General features: G+C 33.3%; 1 protein-coding gene across 19 annotated transcripts in view; it reads right to left on the reverse strand.

Annotated features, from left to right (window-relative positions):
• Positions 1–15223, reverse strand: part of LOC106663561 (TLD domain-containing protein 2) — a 357519-nt gene that overhangs the window by 1556 nt on the left and 340740 nt on the right. For 15 of the 19 annotated variants that reach the window (XM_024224943.1, XM_024224946.1, XM_024224941.1 and 12 more), the window contains 2 exons: positions 7918–8077; positions 752–873 (listed from right to left, as the gene is read on the reverse strand). In XM_024224943.1, the coding sequence (XP_024080711.1) occupies positions 752–873; positions 7918–8077 (282 nt within the window). The other 4 variants (XM_014388475.2, XM_014388473.2, XM_014388480.1 and 1 more) reach the window with 3 other exon arrangements.

The raw sequence follows: 15223 nt of genomic DNA on the forward strand, positions 1-15223 counted from the left end.
TGAGGGTGAACAATGAGCCCGAAACGTACAAAATAAAAAAATAATTCCTTGGGTTTTCTTTTCCACAACAAAATAAATGTCTCAGTTTCATGTTTGTTCAGCATACTGTAATTGATTTATGTTTTGAAATACTGGTTGGTGTAAATTTTTGACTTGATATGGTTTCACAGAAAAAATAGATAATGATAAATCGTAGTAGATCGTTCTCCACCTCAGGGTTATTAAACCTAAATGTTATCTAATGAAGGTACGATAAACCGCCAGGGATGAAGAGGCGCTGCAGCAGGTGGTTCACTGTTTTACCCATTATACTTGCATTTTTCGATGCACCACCATGAATGTTCGCATATCATAACTGATCATACAGGTCTACCTGTCCTTGCTGGCTTTTTGTGCCAGCTGGCAATTATTAAACCTATCTTGCTGATCAGAGGCGATCAAACTGTCGTTTAAAGGCAATACTTCTAGTTAAAAAAAAAAAATCTCCAAGACATGACATATTAAATATCTACAATTATTAATCTACATTAGGTGCAGATAAAAGGATCAAGAAAATCAATTATTTGCACAACACCCAACATAATTTTATGAATATATTTTTGGTGTCAAACATACGTTTTGGCTTTGTGCCATCTTCAGTGAGGAAGTTTGTGACCTAAGGCCAGTTCATCATATATGATCATATGACGAAAAAACTCAATTTTGATAAACCCTTATAAAACAGTATAATAAAATATTTTACAAAACTTACGTTATTGTCTGTATCTTGGATGACCATGAGGATTGGGCTTTCTACCCTTGTCATCTTCCTGTACATAGAATTAAGGGAAAATCCATGCTGCGATGTGCTGAACACCAGGGTCCATACATAGCCTAAAAGCCAAAAAATTTAATTAAAAAAACTTTTTAATTATTTATGTCAAAAAAGGTCTGGATTTAAAAAGCCTTGCCTTCCTAGTCGATAATTAAACAATTAATTAATTTCTAAACTCCAGCCTTGAACCACCCCCTCCCTTTATACGGTCAACAAGTGTTTTGCAATTCATTTTCTGAATGTGCAACTAGGAGGGCAAGATTTATTGAGGAAATAAAACATTTTCACGACCTTTGGCCCAAAAATTTGCAAAGTCAAAGACTCTGACGACATTGAAGGTTCCTTTGTAGACATTTTATACATAAAACATAATTGATTAATACTCTACGTTGTATCTATGTTTAAATATATTCACACAGCAAATGTTTATGCGATTCAAAAGTGTCAAGGCAAAATTTGATATTCATATGTCACAGTTATAATGATTTACGAAGATGGTATATTTATATATCACCATGATATATAATCTATTCTTCTTAGGAATTAAATTGACGGAATGGGTACGGATTAAGTACTTCAATAACAAATGCACTTTCAAATAAATAAAATATTTTTCTAGTTATTGTCTCTCAATTGTAACATGTGGTTAATTAATTCTGACCAGAGGATATAAAAATAGAGACTTATGTTTCTGACTTCAAACATCTGTTCAAAAATGATTCTGCACTGACAAAGATAAGCTCGTCCACCTGAACCACTCGATTTACCGGATTAGAAACAATTCTAGGAATAAAACGCTATCAGATAATTTTAAAACATGATAAAAGTGTTAAAATATTAAGCACAAGACAATCTATCTCCTTGGTGATTTTTTGGAAAGAAAAAAGATATCAAATCTAAGGAGGAAGCAGGCAGAAATGAATTACATATTTCTTAATAGGAAGCTGAAAGAATATCTGAAAAAAGTCGAAAACCTGATACCTTATATTTCAGGGCTACAACCATCTTCAGAAGAAAATATTGATATTTATGAAAATACATTACTAGGAATGTTGTAACTCCTGAATGAATTTTATTACATTTTATCTTTATCAAATAAAGTAGATCTTCGTGAAAACTAGATGAGGATAAGGACTAGGCTGATAATTACCTCACCACCGCAGAACCTGTTTTTCTTGTACACAGTAAAGAAAAACTGTACTTTTGGTTGTTATATTTTTGAAATAGAAAATTAAATCTAAGGACATAAGCCAGCATAAGTAAACAATTTATTTTAATTAATTAAACTTATAATCTAATTATTTGAAGATCGTGAGATGCGGTCTGGTGTGTAGGTTTTAGAAAAACATTTTCTTTATCGTGCCAACGTTTCAATCTTTATTGAGATCATCTTCAGTGCTCAAAGTGTTTGTTTTCCATGTAGATGTATCATTCACAGTCTCAGTGGGCAATCTCAACACGACTCACAAGAATGGCACATCTACACGGAAAACAAACACTTTGAGCCCTGAAGATGATCTCAATAAAGCTCGAAACGTGGCACGATAAAGAAAATGTTTTTCTAAAACCTACGTCGCACTAGACCGCATCTCACGATCTCCAAATAATCATCAACTAACGGTCACTAAACACCAAACTCTTTTAATCTAAGGTCTTGGTCGAGATGAAAATGAGTGTCACGGGCGGGATCGAACCCACGACCTTCGGCTAAATTCATATATGCACTGATATAATACAAATTTATTTTTCTCCAGGATAACGAAGACTAGCTATGATTTGTCTTAAAAAAATATTGTCTGTTCAATTAAAAGTTGTCAAACTTCAGGACGTGCGGCTTCCTCATAGTGTCGGGTTTTAGTTTTAGGTCTGGAAACGATATTCGAGGCATAAGTCAAAACAAAACCTGTGGACGAGAAGGGCACGTCCACAATCGGCGCGACATTTTACCACGTTTTGTCTTTGTAAATTAATAAAACAAGACGAAATTCGAAAGCAGTTCAATTACCTATTGTCGATCCGTTTGAATTTCAGAAGGGCGTATACAAAATAAAAAAAGGACGTGGGAGGAAAATGCGTAACGTAGCGAGCACGCGCGGACCAGTAGGTTAAAAAAACTATACAAAGACGACAAAACTTTAAGCCTTTACTTTATAACTCTAATGTACGCCAAGTTAAGAGTTGTTTACATTTTAGGAACTTTTATATGTTTAAAAAGATATTTTGTTCGGCAGATCCTAGTTTTAAACTTTTCTCGATTCATGAAAAATCCATAGGAAGAAATGAACAAAAACGATGAAAACTAGTGTTTTTAACGAGCAACTTGTGAAACGTTGTATCTAGCTGAACGGCTTATCTCATCGGTATTAGCTTCCCCCCGTCTTCATTGGTGATAAGGCTAGGGTTTAATAACCCCGAGTGATTGATATTCAAATACCTATAATTGTTTTTCCTAATTGGTTTTCCCCCTTTCGGCTCAAGGAACGGCGGATATCTCTTGATACCCCCGGGGCAAAACGCGCTTAAATTTTGAGATCGCCCGAATTTTTAGCAGTTTATCTATCAATAAACTTATGCCAGGCTTTTAACGAAAAACAACTTTTACAAGAAGACGTTTAGTTTAAAGAAAAAAGACAATTCAAAAACAGAAATAAATCAATAAGAAACCAAATGCAGTTCAACGAACCGATCAATTTATGTAGTGAGTGTCTCTATGCAATAATCTAAGCATAGAACTCGCAAAAGGTGGAAAAACACCCAAACAAACAAAAATTGAATACATCACTTACAGTCATTAATTAACATTTAAGAATAATCAGATTGTACCGACTGAAAATACTTTCTGAAGCTTATAAATTTAACAAATATAAATGAATATTACAATTAATTAAGGTTTTTAGTTGAGATAAAAAAGTCAATGGCACGAGCGGGATTCGAACCCACGATCTTCGGCTTGATACACCGCTGCTCTACCACTTGAGCTATCAGACCTCGATCCACTCGGACACCAACTTCCCATCTCAACCGCATCTGAATTTTCAACTAAAAACCTTAATTAATTGTAATATTCATTTATATTTGTTACATTTATAAGCTTCAGAAAGTATTTTCAGTCGGTACAATCTGATTATTCTTAAATGTTAATTAATGACTAAATAAAGTGGACCACGAAATTAGTGGAAATAAATGAATATGTTGTGTTGATAATAGATGGTGTGCTCAGTGCTAGTATGCAAAAATTGCCAATGGAAACGTCCCTGATCCTAATATCCCTCGAAAATTAGCCAATTGGTCGTAACTTTTCCTTTTTCCATGTACTTTTACCTGGCGTGTTTAAACGGTTCAGGAAACTTGAACAGGAAACAATTTCAGTGACATTTAATACGGGGCAAAAGGAAAACGGACTATGGATCACCTCGAAAATCCTTCATCAACTTCTCAGAAAGGCAATAGTTTTAATTACTGCACTCTACTGCGCACTCTATTCTTTTTGTTTACTTCCGTACCGATGATCCCTAAACCTCGCAAACCTACTCATCTCCCTAAGTTTTACTAATCAGCCTAGTTACCATCCTTGGCAAAAATCCTAGAAAATCTTGTTTTGATCATGCTCGCAAATGAATAACAACAGGAACAACACGACCGAACATTCATTGTTCACAAGGCGTTGCTGCTTAAAGCTCAAGCTTACCATCGGGTATCCAACAACCTGTTACCTCATTCTGCCTCTTGCACGAGCGGAGTCTCACAGGGGGGCACACTTTCTTCTCTACAAATCACAAATTACACTACAAACCTTCCCACCAACCCAGAAACAAACATTCACTTTTGCTTAAACAATCCTTTCTTTTCTTAACGATCCGTATACAAAACTATCTTCTCGACAAATTCCACTCCAAATTATCCAACCATCACAATCCTTTAATTCTATTTTCAAGAATCTTTCCTTTGGCAAAAATAAACGACTATCTGTTGTTTCTTGTTCGCGCTTATTTACTATAGAAACATCTCTTAGCCAGCCTTATTAAGTCCTCAAGACCACTGAACTTGATTGATCCTTGGATGATAGACGAGTAGTTTATCAGGTGCAGGATTATCAATGGTCAATGTTATGTGTTAACTACGAAATATAATGGATTTAATAAGTAAAATGAAGTATATCTTCACTACACGTACGTGAAGATGTGTGATAGAGCAGCGGCGTATCGAGCCGAAGATCGTGGGTTCGAATCCCGCTCGTGACACTAATTTCAACCAATACTTTACATAAAGATTAATCGGTTGAAAGAAGTTATTTGGTCAATCGGACCACGAAATATTATGTGTTATGTGTTAACGTTGAGTTATATTAAGAGAACAATCTTGATCCGATGATTATCTAGTGATTAATCGTCGCAGGTGATTGATTGCAGTTGTAAAGTCAAGGTTGTACCTTTTTTCTTCCAAAAAACAGATAGTCTGAAAAAAAAAATCGAAATGGCTCTCGGTTTGAAACAAATTACACTTCTGTTCGATTGTAAGCCTTGGCCTTCAAAGAGCCAAGATTTCGGTATAATTCGCTTTTAACCCGGCCCCACCTGCGTCTTTGAAACATAGAAAATGGAGATAAGACGTGAGGCAATTGCCGTTGTGCAAGTGTATTTTTAAACCTTGACGAGTCAAAAATTAAAATAAATAAACAAACGAGATGCAACCAAGTAGGAAGTCTCATCGACAGAGTAAAATAACATTTTTGTACGTCACTTTAGAATGTTTAGCATGAAACATGGTTTGCAATTTAAAAATTTAACGTTCGTCACTATAAATTCGAAGTATCCATGAGCATGATAAAATTGAATCCACGCCAACAAAAATAATCAAATAATTGTGCATTTTTACTATTGTCAGAATTTTTTATGATTTTACGATCTTTCATATACCACATTTTACCTTTTGATCAAAGTTAATCGGAAAGACTGCTGGGTTCCGTCCTGAAAACATCTAAAACATCTATAACTAAGCGAAACTGGGCGGACCTGAAGTTATCGATCAGTAGCTCTTAGAAAACAAGCCAACAAACGAATGTAACTGAAATAATTTATTTTCCAAAAGGACCGATAAAATTTTGAACATATTCGTTGTCATCATCGACAATGATACTGACCTTAGCAAAGGACAAACTGCGTAAAATCAAACGAACAATCAAGAAATTCTAAAAATTTTGTGAATTTTCAGACTTTTATGGTTTGGGGCATTGAAATGAAATATTCGATTTGAAATGTACTCGATGTAAAAGTTTATTTTCGCAAAAGTAAATGAATATTCCAGAAATTCTGACACTTTTTCGTATTTTTAGCTTTTTTATAGTTCGGATTATCAAAATGGAACAGTTGATTAGAAATTTACTTTTATGGTTTGGGCCAAAAGAAATATTTGGTTTAGAATTTACTCTTCTTAAAAATTATTTTTCTCATAAGATGGTTCTACTATGAAGAGAAAATCACTTTTTTCCAAACCTTGGAAATGTAAATGAACAGTCAAGAAATTCTGCCTATTTTGCGTACTTTCACCTTTTTATGGTTTGGACCAATAAAAATAAACATTTGATTAGGAATTAACGTTATTTACAAATTTATTTTCTTTAAAGAATGACCAAATTTGAAGAGAAAAATCCCTTTTAGCAAAGGCCAGAACTTGGAAAAGTAAATGAACAGGTCAAGAAATTCCGTAAATTTTTCGTATTTTTAACTTTTTTATAGTTTGGAATACCGAAATGAAACAATTGATTAGAAATTTACTCTACTTAAAAATTTATTTTCTCGAAAGACGGGTCTACTTTGAAGAGGAAATCTCTTTTATCAATAACTTTGGAAAATCGAATGGACAGTCAAGAAGTCTGGAAATGTTACGTATTTTCAGCTTTTTTATGGTTTGGGACATTGAAAAGAAATATTTGGTTTAGATTTTACTTTTCTTAAAAATTAGTTTTCTTAAGAGATTGCTAAATTTTGAAGAGAAAATCCCGTTTAGCAAATGCCAAACCTTGGAAAAGTAAATGAGCAGTCGAGAAATTCTGACAATTTTGCAAACTTTCAGCTTTTTTATGATTTGGTCCAATAAAAATAAATATTTTATTAGGAATTTACGTTATTTAGAAATTTATTTTCTTTAAAGAATGACCTAATTTGAAGATAAAATCAGTTGTAAAAGATAAAACTTTGGAGGCTTATCGAATAGTCAAGAAATTCTGCCAATTTTGCTTATTTTCAACTTTTTTATGATTTGGACCAATAAAAATAAATATTTGATTGGGAATTAACGTTATTTAGAAATTAATTTTTTTAAAGACTGACCTAATTTGAAGAGAAAATCCCTTTTAGGTAAGGCCAAATCTTGGAAAAGTAAATGAGCACTCAAGAAATTCTGACAATTTTGCGAACTTTCAGCTTTTTTATGGTTTGGTCCAATAAAAAAAAATATTTTCTTAAGAATTTATTTTATTTAGAATTTTTTTTTTTAAAGAATGACCTAATTTGAAGGGAAAAGCACTTGTAGCAAAGATCAAACTTCGGAAGGCTCAATGAATATTCAAGAAATTCTGGAAAATTGTAAAACGATGACGGTACTTCATATTGCAAGGAGAAATTCAGGACGTTAAAAACTTTCTATTGGCAAATGTATTGTTTATACATTTTTGATTCTGTATAATTGAAATATCACGAATTCTTCGAGTCGTGACAGAGAGCGAGAACAAGCGGACCAAAGGAGGTTTTCCACCAAATTGCCCACGGTTCATCGACCGGATGATCGGCCAATCTACAAACCGCATGTATAATTTATGTATAGGTACCACATCGAGGAAGGAAATTATGCACCAATTATATTTTTTTAGAACTTAAATTGCAGTTAGGTAAGAACATTTGAAGATTTATGTATTGATCTAGGATCTATATGAATATATAATTGCTAGATAGTAATAAAAAAGTTTAAATATGAATTTTAACGTAAAGGAAGACAGGAATTCCACGCATGGTTTTTAAGCAACAAGTTGCAAAAATTAAAGGTTTCTTAAGAGATTTTCTTTTTCAAACGGTTTCCTGAGTAAATGTGCAATGTAAATCTCTCACCTTCGGCTCTCGCTGGCAGATGTCTACATAGTTGTTTCCTGTGGTCCTCGGAGAGGATTTCCGTCGTTCCGACAAGGTCGGGCAGGAAGAGCTCCAAGTCGAGCGATGCAACGCTTGTCGCATACAATGCTCGTCTCAGTTCGCCGCTCATAGACAAGACCTGGAAAACAGAAATGGAAAATTTCAATCAAATTCGCCGATCGCTGACGCAAATCAATGCAACAAGACAGTTCATGCGCAGGCATCTAAATAGGCTCAAGGCGTTTTTTTTTGTATGTACTGTGGCCTTGTTTGTACTGTCGATTTTTAGAAAATAAAGTGTCAGTGAGATTGCAACGAAACCAGATCCGTCTTTAAGCTGACAAAAATCTGGAAGATTAACCGAAAAACCAAAAATTTAATTTATATAAACATAATATTGTATCAATTTTACTAATTACTACGTTTGTGTTCGTTGTAGTAACAAAAAAACAATATTTAAAACAGGTGTAATTTTGCAAACATTTGTTTTCGAATAGAAGAAAACTTTTTACAATGTACTTACGAACATGATCCATTCCTTAATACATATATTTTTTACACATTCACAAAAAAGAGAAAATGAATCGAGCAATATACTAAAATAGCAATATATACATTGTGCAACATAGCAACAATTTTTATTGTTGAAATTTTAATATTTACAATTATTATTTTTTTACGAGGGTTTTGCAACATCAGAAACCATATCAACCCTCAGGGTGCCGGTGTTTTTGAAAACAAAAGCCCATTTGTAAGTATGTCGGGTTCGAATGCAGGGCAGCTGGATTCGAACTCGGGACCTTTACCCTACAGTGATGAGCGCCGTATCAACGCCTAAACCGTTGCGGCCACCGACGCCCCTTTTTGCAATTATTACCAGGAGAAAAAACATAAAAATAAATTCAACAGCCTTGAAAAATTTTGTACATTTCGTTTATTTTGTTTACCATTTAGTTTACTTTTAGAATATCTTTATCGTCTGATAAGAAGAAATAATATAGAAAATAAAAGATAGGAAATACAATTTTCTTTTCCATCTTACTATATTTTTAAAAAATTAGTTTCTTTTATAACATATCTCTTCTTCTACTTACGAATACTACGCTCCATCCCTCTGATAATATTCATATTAAAAACAAGAAAAAATATTGCAAAATCCGTTATATTTAGTGGTCTATTGACCAAATTACTTCTTTCAATTGATTAATCTTTTTATGTAAGGTCTTGGTTGTAATGAAAAAGTTAGTGTTACGAGCGTGATTTGAACCCACGACCTTCGGCTCAATACGCCGCTGCTCTACCACTTGAGCTATCGTGACAAGTGGTAGAGCAGCGGCGTATTGAGCCGAAGGCCGTGAGTTCAAATCCCGCTCGTGACACTAACTTTTTCATTTCGACCAAAACCTTACATAAAAAGATTAAATATTGAAAAAATGTGTAAACACGTAAGTTTACACAGGTTTCATTGTACAGTGTAACAGGATTAAATTTTAAAATTATATGATAGTCCCAGCATGAATAATTAATAATTATTAATTGTATTTTGCTCTGTTTAAATACACTTTGATACATTTTGAAAATTTTGCTTAGTGTACAAGTAATGAGTCTAAAGAGTTAACTCACGTTTTATAACAAAAAGCCAAAATGTGTAATCCTACTGTTTTTGGTGGCGTTTTGGTTTTTTTTTCTTACAAAAACATGTCGCCCTTTACAAACAATGTTGAAATGATCAATTTTGATTTGATGGCGCGAACAGAATGATGGACATAAAATAGAAACCAAACGCTAGTTGCTTTCTTCTTCTTTTTTTTTTAAACTATCAATTCTGTTCTTTCATGTTTTCAGTATTTTACAATGTACAAACCGACAAAAGCATGGATTTTCAGTTGAACTCTTAATTATAGATACAGGACAGACACAAAAAAGAAAAACCCAATCCGAACGGTCACCTATTGCAAAACTGATTCTTTTTGTTTATTTTCATCCTGTTGACCTTTGCTTATCGACTTAACCCTTGTATCTTTAATACGTACAAATCTGCCAAAGGCATTATTTCTCAATTGCACACAAAACAGCTGACTTAAGATGGGTAAAAAAATCAAAATACTGTAAAGAATAAAGACACTTTTCTTAATATTTTCTCTATTAGGATATAGGTTTTGAGTTTTATACAGAAAAACTGAGACAGAATAGACACAGTACGCAGAGGAAAATAAAATCAGCAACCACTAACACAATTTAGTGGTTTTTTGTCTATTTTGATCAGTATTCCATATTTTATATAATTAAATTACATAGTTATAATATTTTTTGTGCTATTTACTGTATTTTTCACTTGAAAAAAAAAGAAGAAACATAAAGATAAATTGTAATTTAGAGTTACCTTTCATTATTTTAAGCAGCATTTTTTGTTATTACTTATTCAATCTGTATTTATATTGAAATAGGCATTTTACTTTGTCTAAGCTCAAAAAATCGGTGTGAAAACAGCATAGCACAAAAAGGGTAAAATCCGAAGACACGCCATTTTATAATTTGTTATATTTTTCGACACTTCTCTTACGTTCTAAGCATCTAAAGATTTGATACGCTTAAATTTAAATTGGTGCTTTTTGAACGGAATGAAAGACTTTCATGAACTAAATATAACCATAAAATAGAATAAAATAATTATAACAGGCGTTTTGAGATGTCATTATTTTTTGAATTTTGAATGTGTTCAACATTGTTCATCCTACTATCTTTTATCAATATAAATAGAACAAAATGCATTTTTTTAAAAGTTTTATTGAGTTCTTATTTTATTACAGACACAGAATAATTAAAACAAGGGAAAAATCAAATCTGAAGGATCACACATTGCAGATTTTTTTAAAATTTTCTCTTATTTTGACCATTGTTATTCGCTAGTAATAAAAAAAAATGTTTGTCTTTCATACGTACATCTGTTCATATAGACAAAGACGCATATTTTTCAGTCGTATACGAAATGGATGACACAGAACAGACGCGAGAAGGAGGGATGCGTCAAAAAAGGACCCAGGACATTTTAAATCATTTCATTTTTGAACAATCAATCTTTTTCATCATTTACATCCAAGCATCTTGTTTACCAAACGACTCGACAAATAAAAAAAAGAAAAAGCGATAAGAGAAAATTAAAAATCTAATATATATTTTTATTACTCCACTCGTAGGTTATCGCACTATCTCTTTTATATTGAAATCATAACAAGTGGAGAGTGAATTGTATTCAAAAATTTTTTTATCCCCAAGTTTGTCTCTAAATTAACCAATTTTTAGTATAAATCGAAAATATTATGGGAATTTATTTATTTGATTGTGTAAGAATTTTTTTTCTGGCAAAATGGGGTATCAGTTTGTTAACCTTTTCATACTACTTTAGGCACGTTTAGAAAACTTATCCTTAAATTTGTAATTATTTTTTAAAACTTTTACAACAGGACGATCAATGGAAAGTGTTTTGTAAAAAAAAAAAAGTCCGATAACGCTGGATAATTATTGTCGACCCGTTATTTCACGATTGCCATCCTGCGACATACTGGGAAGTGAAAGCCCGGCCGCGCTTCGCAACTTGGGTATAACGTAAGTCGACTTTAAGCATATCGTTGATTACGGATATTATTAACCGGGAGGGGAGAAAGTGGAACCGAGGTGAACGCACCAGGCTTCGGATGCAAAACTAGAAAGCCGCATAAAATTCAAAAAGCGAAGGAGGTAAAAAATACATATAAAAAAAGGCGTGTCGAAACGAAACAAAAACTGGGACGTGCTTTCACTCGTGTCAACCACCCCGGTCAAAAACAACTAAATAAAAGGTCAAGACGGGACAAACAATATTTAACATCACAATTTCATCATTTAATAACAATAATTATAAATTTCCTTGGGATAATCAAGTTGAAAGCACCTCCCTAGTCTCGTAGTTCTTTTTGGACGTGTACATACCATGTGTATATATCTGTGTGTCTATATGTATATATATGCATATATAATGTATACAATATTCTAATCTGGCATTAACTGGCTTTATAGAGGAAGCATTGTATATAAGTATACATAAGTATACACATTGTACGTTTGAAATTGTATATAAGTAATATATAAGTAATATATATGTATATATACATATATATGTATGTATTTACTTATATATGGACGTTTCGGGCGTACGTCCCATCATCAGTATCTGTAGGCCCGAAACGTCCATGTATAGACAAAATTTAATTATATATATATATATATATATATATTGTGTGTGTGTGTGTGTTAATGTTTCCATTTTTACCTTTTTTTTGTAGAAAAATTATACAGCCTCCCCCCCCCCCAACTTCAAAAATTTCAAATATGACCCTACGCTTCCTGACATCATTTTAAACNTACCAACACGTTGGGAGAAATGTATTGAGAGTATGGGAAATTATTTTGATTAAAGAACATTGCTTTAAAGTAACTAGTTTCTTTTTTTTTGTTTATTACCAAAATCCTGCATTATTTTCCGGACAACCCAATAATAGACAAAATTGAATGAAGTATTTCAACCACGGAGAGCATGGGATTTTTCAACCTTTGGACAAGAACTGCTACGAACCGTGGATTTTAAGAAAACGATAATTTAATTTAGATGTACGCTGTAATTATGTATTATATTAAACTAAAAGTATATATTAAATATACACAGTAACAAATGTAAATAACTTCATTATTACTTTTACATATTTGGCTGGAAAAACTCCATCAAATCATAAATCCAAATAAACACCGACAATTTTTAACACAAAATGAAAAAAAAAAAAAAAAAAAAAAAAAAAAAAAAAAAAACAGTAGACGAAAATGTAAAAGATTTCAGCATAATGAAAACAAAGATGAAAAATAATTTTTATCCAGACAAAAATTGCCTCAACTCAACTTCAAATACTCACATAACAATGAACGGACATGAATAACATATAAATTTTATAATAACAAACCTTCGTCTTGTTCTTGAGGTACTTGGCCAACTTCGAGAGTGACTTTGACTTGGGCATCTCGAGTTTTTTACTTTTTCTATCCTGGCTAGAGAATAAGTAGTCAAAAAGCGCGGTTTTCCGATTCCTTGTGATATCGCAGTCTTCCTTAAGGACACATATCGACGTCTAAAAATTGATAAGAAACTTTACAGACGGCTTTCAAGAAAGATGTAAGGGAGCCGAGAGTAGATAAGCTTTCAAAACCCCTTCAAAAGGCTTTAGATAAAAATCTGGGGAAATCTAGATCCCAGTTCATCCCCAAATGGTGTCATTATATTTTGTAAAACGATAATTATTGATTGGTAAGTATCTTTTAAATACTGATTTTTAAATGTCAACGGATTTTCCAGTTTTTCGGAGTTTCAAATTTAAACAGTTTTCCATCTTAGGTATTTTTTTTTATTTTTAACTTTTCACTGAAATCTGTATTAATATTTGTCTTTACTATTTAAAAGCCAACTAATTATTCCTATTTACGGACCTTTCGCCCTTCCTACTTTTCACGTGGCTCAAAGACAGCTTTTGCGTTAAGAATTCTCTTTGTGCATTGTTTAAAAAATTCAATAGCCCTGGGGTCGTCCAGCCCGGAAGTAACGAGGGACAAAGCTCACAATGACAATCGACAAATAATAGCCTCAAACGTTGTCACTTCGTTAGTTTAAGAACGCGGGTGAAAATTAGATTCCGGCGACCCAGTTCGACAAGCGTCCTGGTACGTGATGGCCTCATCAGCCACGAAAGTAGATTACACTACTAGCATTTTAAAATGCTAGGCATTTTACATCACTGCAGTACGGCACGAGTACGAAACGCTTCGATTTGCATTTTAAGCCGTTCCATAAAACACGAATCACGACGTTAATTGGCTATAAACACTAGCGCTAATGTTTTAAAAATGTAGATTTTAGCATTGTGATTCAGAGAATTAAACAACTATTAAACGTTCTTCGTGGTTTTCAGCACTGCATCCGTAGGACAGGATAAGAGATACTAGCCAAATGGGATAGATTAAAGGGGAGGGTCTCGATGCCATCGTCGTTTAAGACGACATAGGGTCTCAAAATGGAAATGTCGTCCACAGAAGTGTCAGGATACATCGAAAGTTTGGAGTGGAACTTTTGGAAGCAAAATCAGTTAGTTTGCAAAAGTAACATTGAGGTCATTTTGGATGAAGTTTGTGTCGTAGTAAGGAGCTTACAAATCTGAGGACCTTTGATAATAAGGACATAAGGAGTAGGATTCTGTAGTTCCGCCAAGGTTCATCCAATATCTCCAGCGCACCCAGTCTTTATTACCAAAAGACCTCAGATTTGTAAGCTCCTTACTACGTCACCAACCTCATCCAAAATGAACTCAAAGTTATTTTTGTCAACCTTTCCGGAACTAGACAGTCCTACTCCTTATGCCTAGAGTTGTTGAGTTTTGTTGGTCAAAAAACTTTTCGACCCTAAAGGTCTTCGTACTTGTCTCTTAATTCTTGTATGGGGATTCTACGTCAGTCAGCTGCCGAGATATCTGAGTATGTCGGTAAGTCCTTCTTTTTCATTTTTCCTCAATCATTCTTGCCCTCAACTCAGCAAAGTCCGTAGGATTCGGGTTAGAAGACAAAAATGCCATACCTTGTGTGGGTCAGGAAAGTCAGCAGTGTAAATGGTAATCTGCATGGGGATACAAATGTTGCCTTGGGGGACGCCGGCTTGTATCAGTTAAAGGCCTGAGCAATCACTCTGAAGCAGCGGCCAGTTAAATGGTAGGATTCAGGATAAATAGTTAAATAATAATAGTTTATAAAGGACTCCTGTGTGCCAGACCCTAAACTTTAAGAATTAAACCTATATCGATTTGATCCAAATATAAGAATGCCACGTTTCCCTCATGGTTACTACTCAAATTTATATTTTTTAAGACCAGTTATATATTTAATTTGGAGAAATTTCACCTTGATTTTGTTAACATACAAAGTTTTCAGAAATATTTCCAATTGTTTTTAAAATAGTTTTCTCGTTTCGGGTTTTGTTTGTTGTTTTTTAAACGTTTCGCTTGCTTAACTCAACAAATAACGTTTGTTGTAGCTCACGTTTGTCAAACAAATATAAAAAGATTATTTAAAAAAAAAATTATCTGAGGATCCGCGTAATGCATAATCAGCTCCTAACGTTCAAACTTAATTTGATTTTACTCAATAAACTTCGTTTCAACAGGTCGTATTCCAAATTTATACGGTTTTTTTAAAAATCTCTTTACCGAATCCGCGC

This window comes from Cimex lectularius, unplaced genomic scaffold, assembly GCF_000648675.2.
Source record: "Cimex lectularius strain Harlan isolate CLEC.00 unplaced genomic scaffold, Clec_2.1 scaffold100, whole genome shotgun sequence".
Lineage (NCBI taxonomy): Eukaryota > Metazoa > Arthropoda > Insecta > Hemiptera > Cimicidae > Cimex > Cimex lectularius.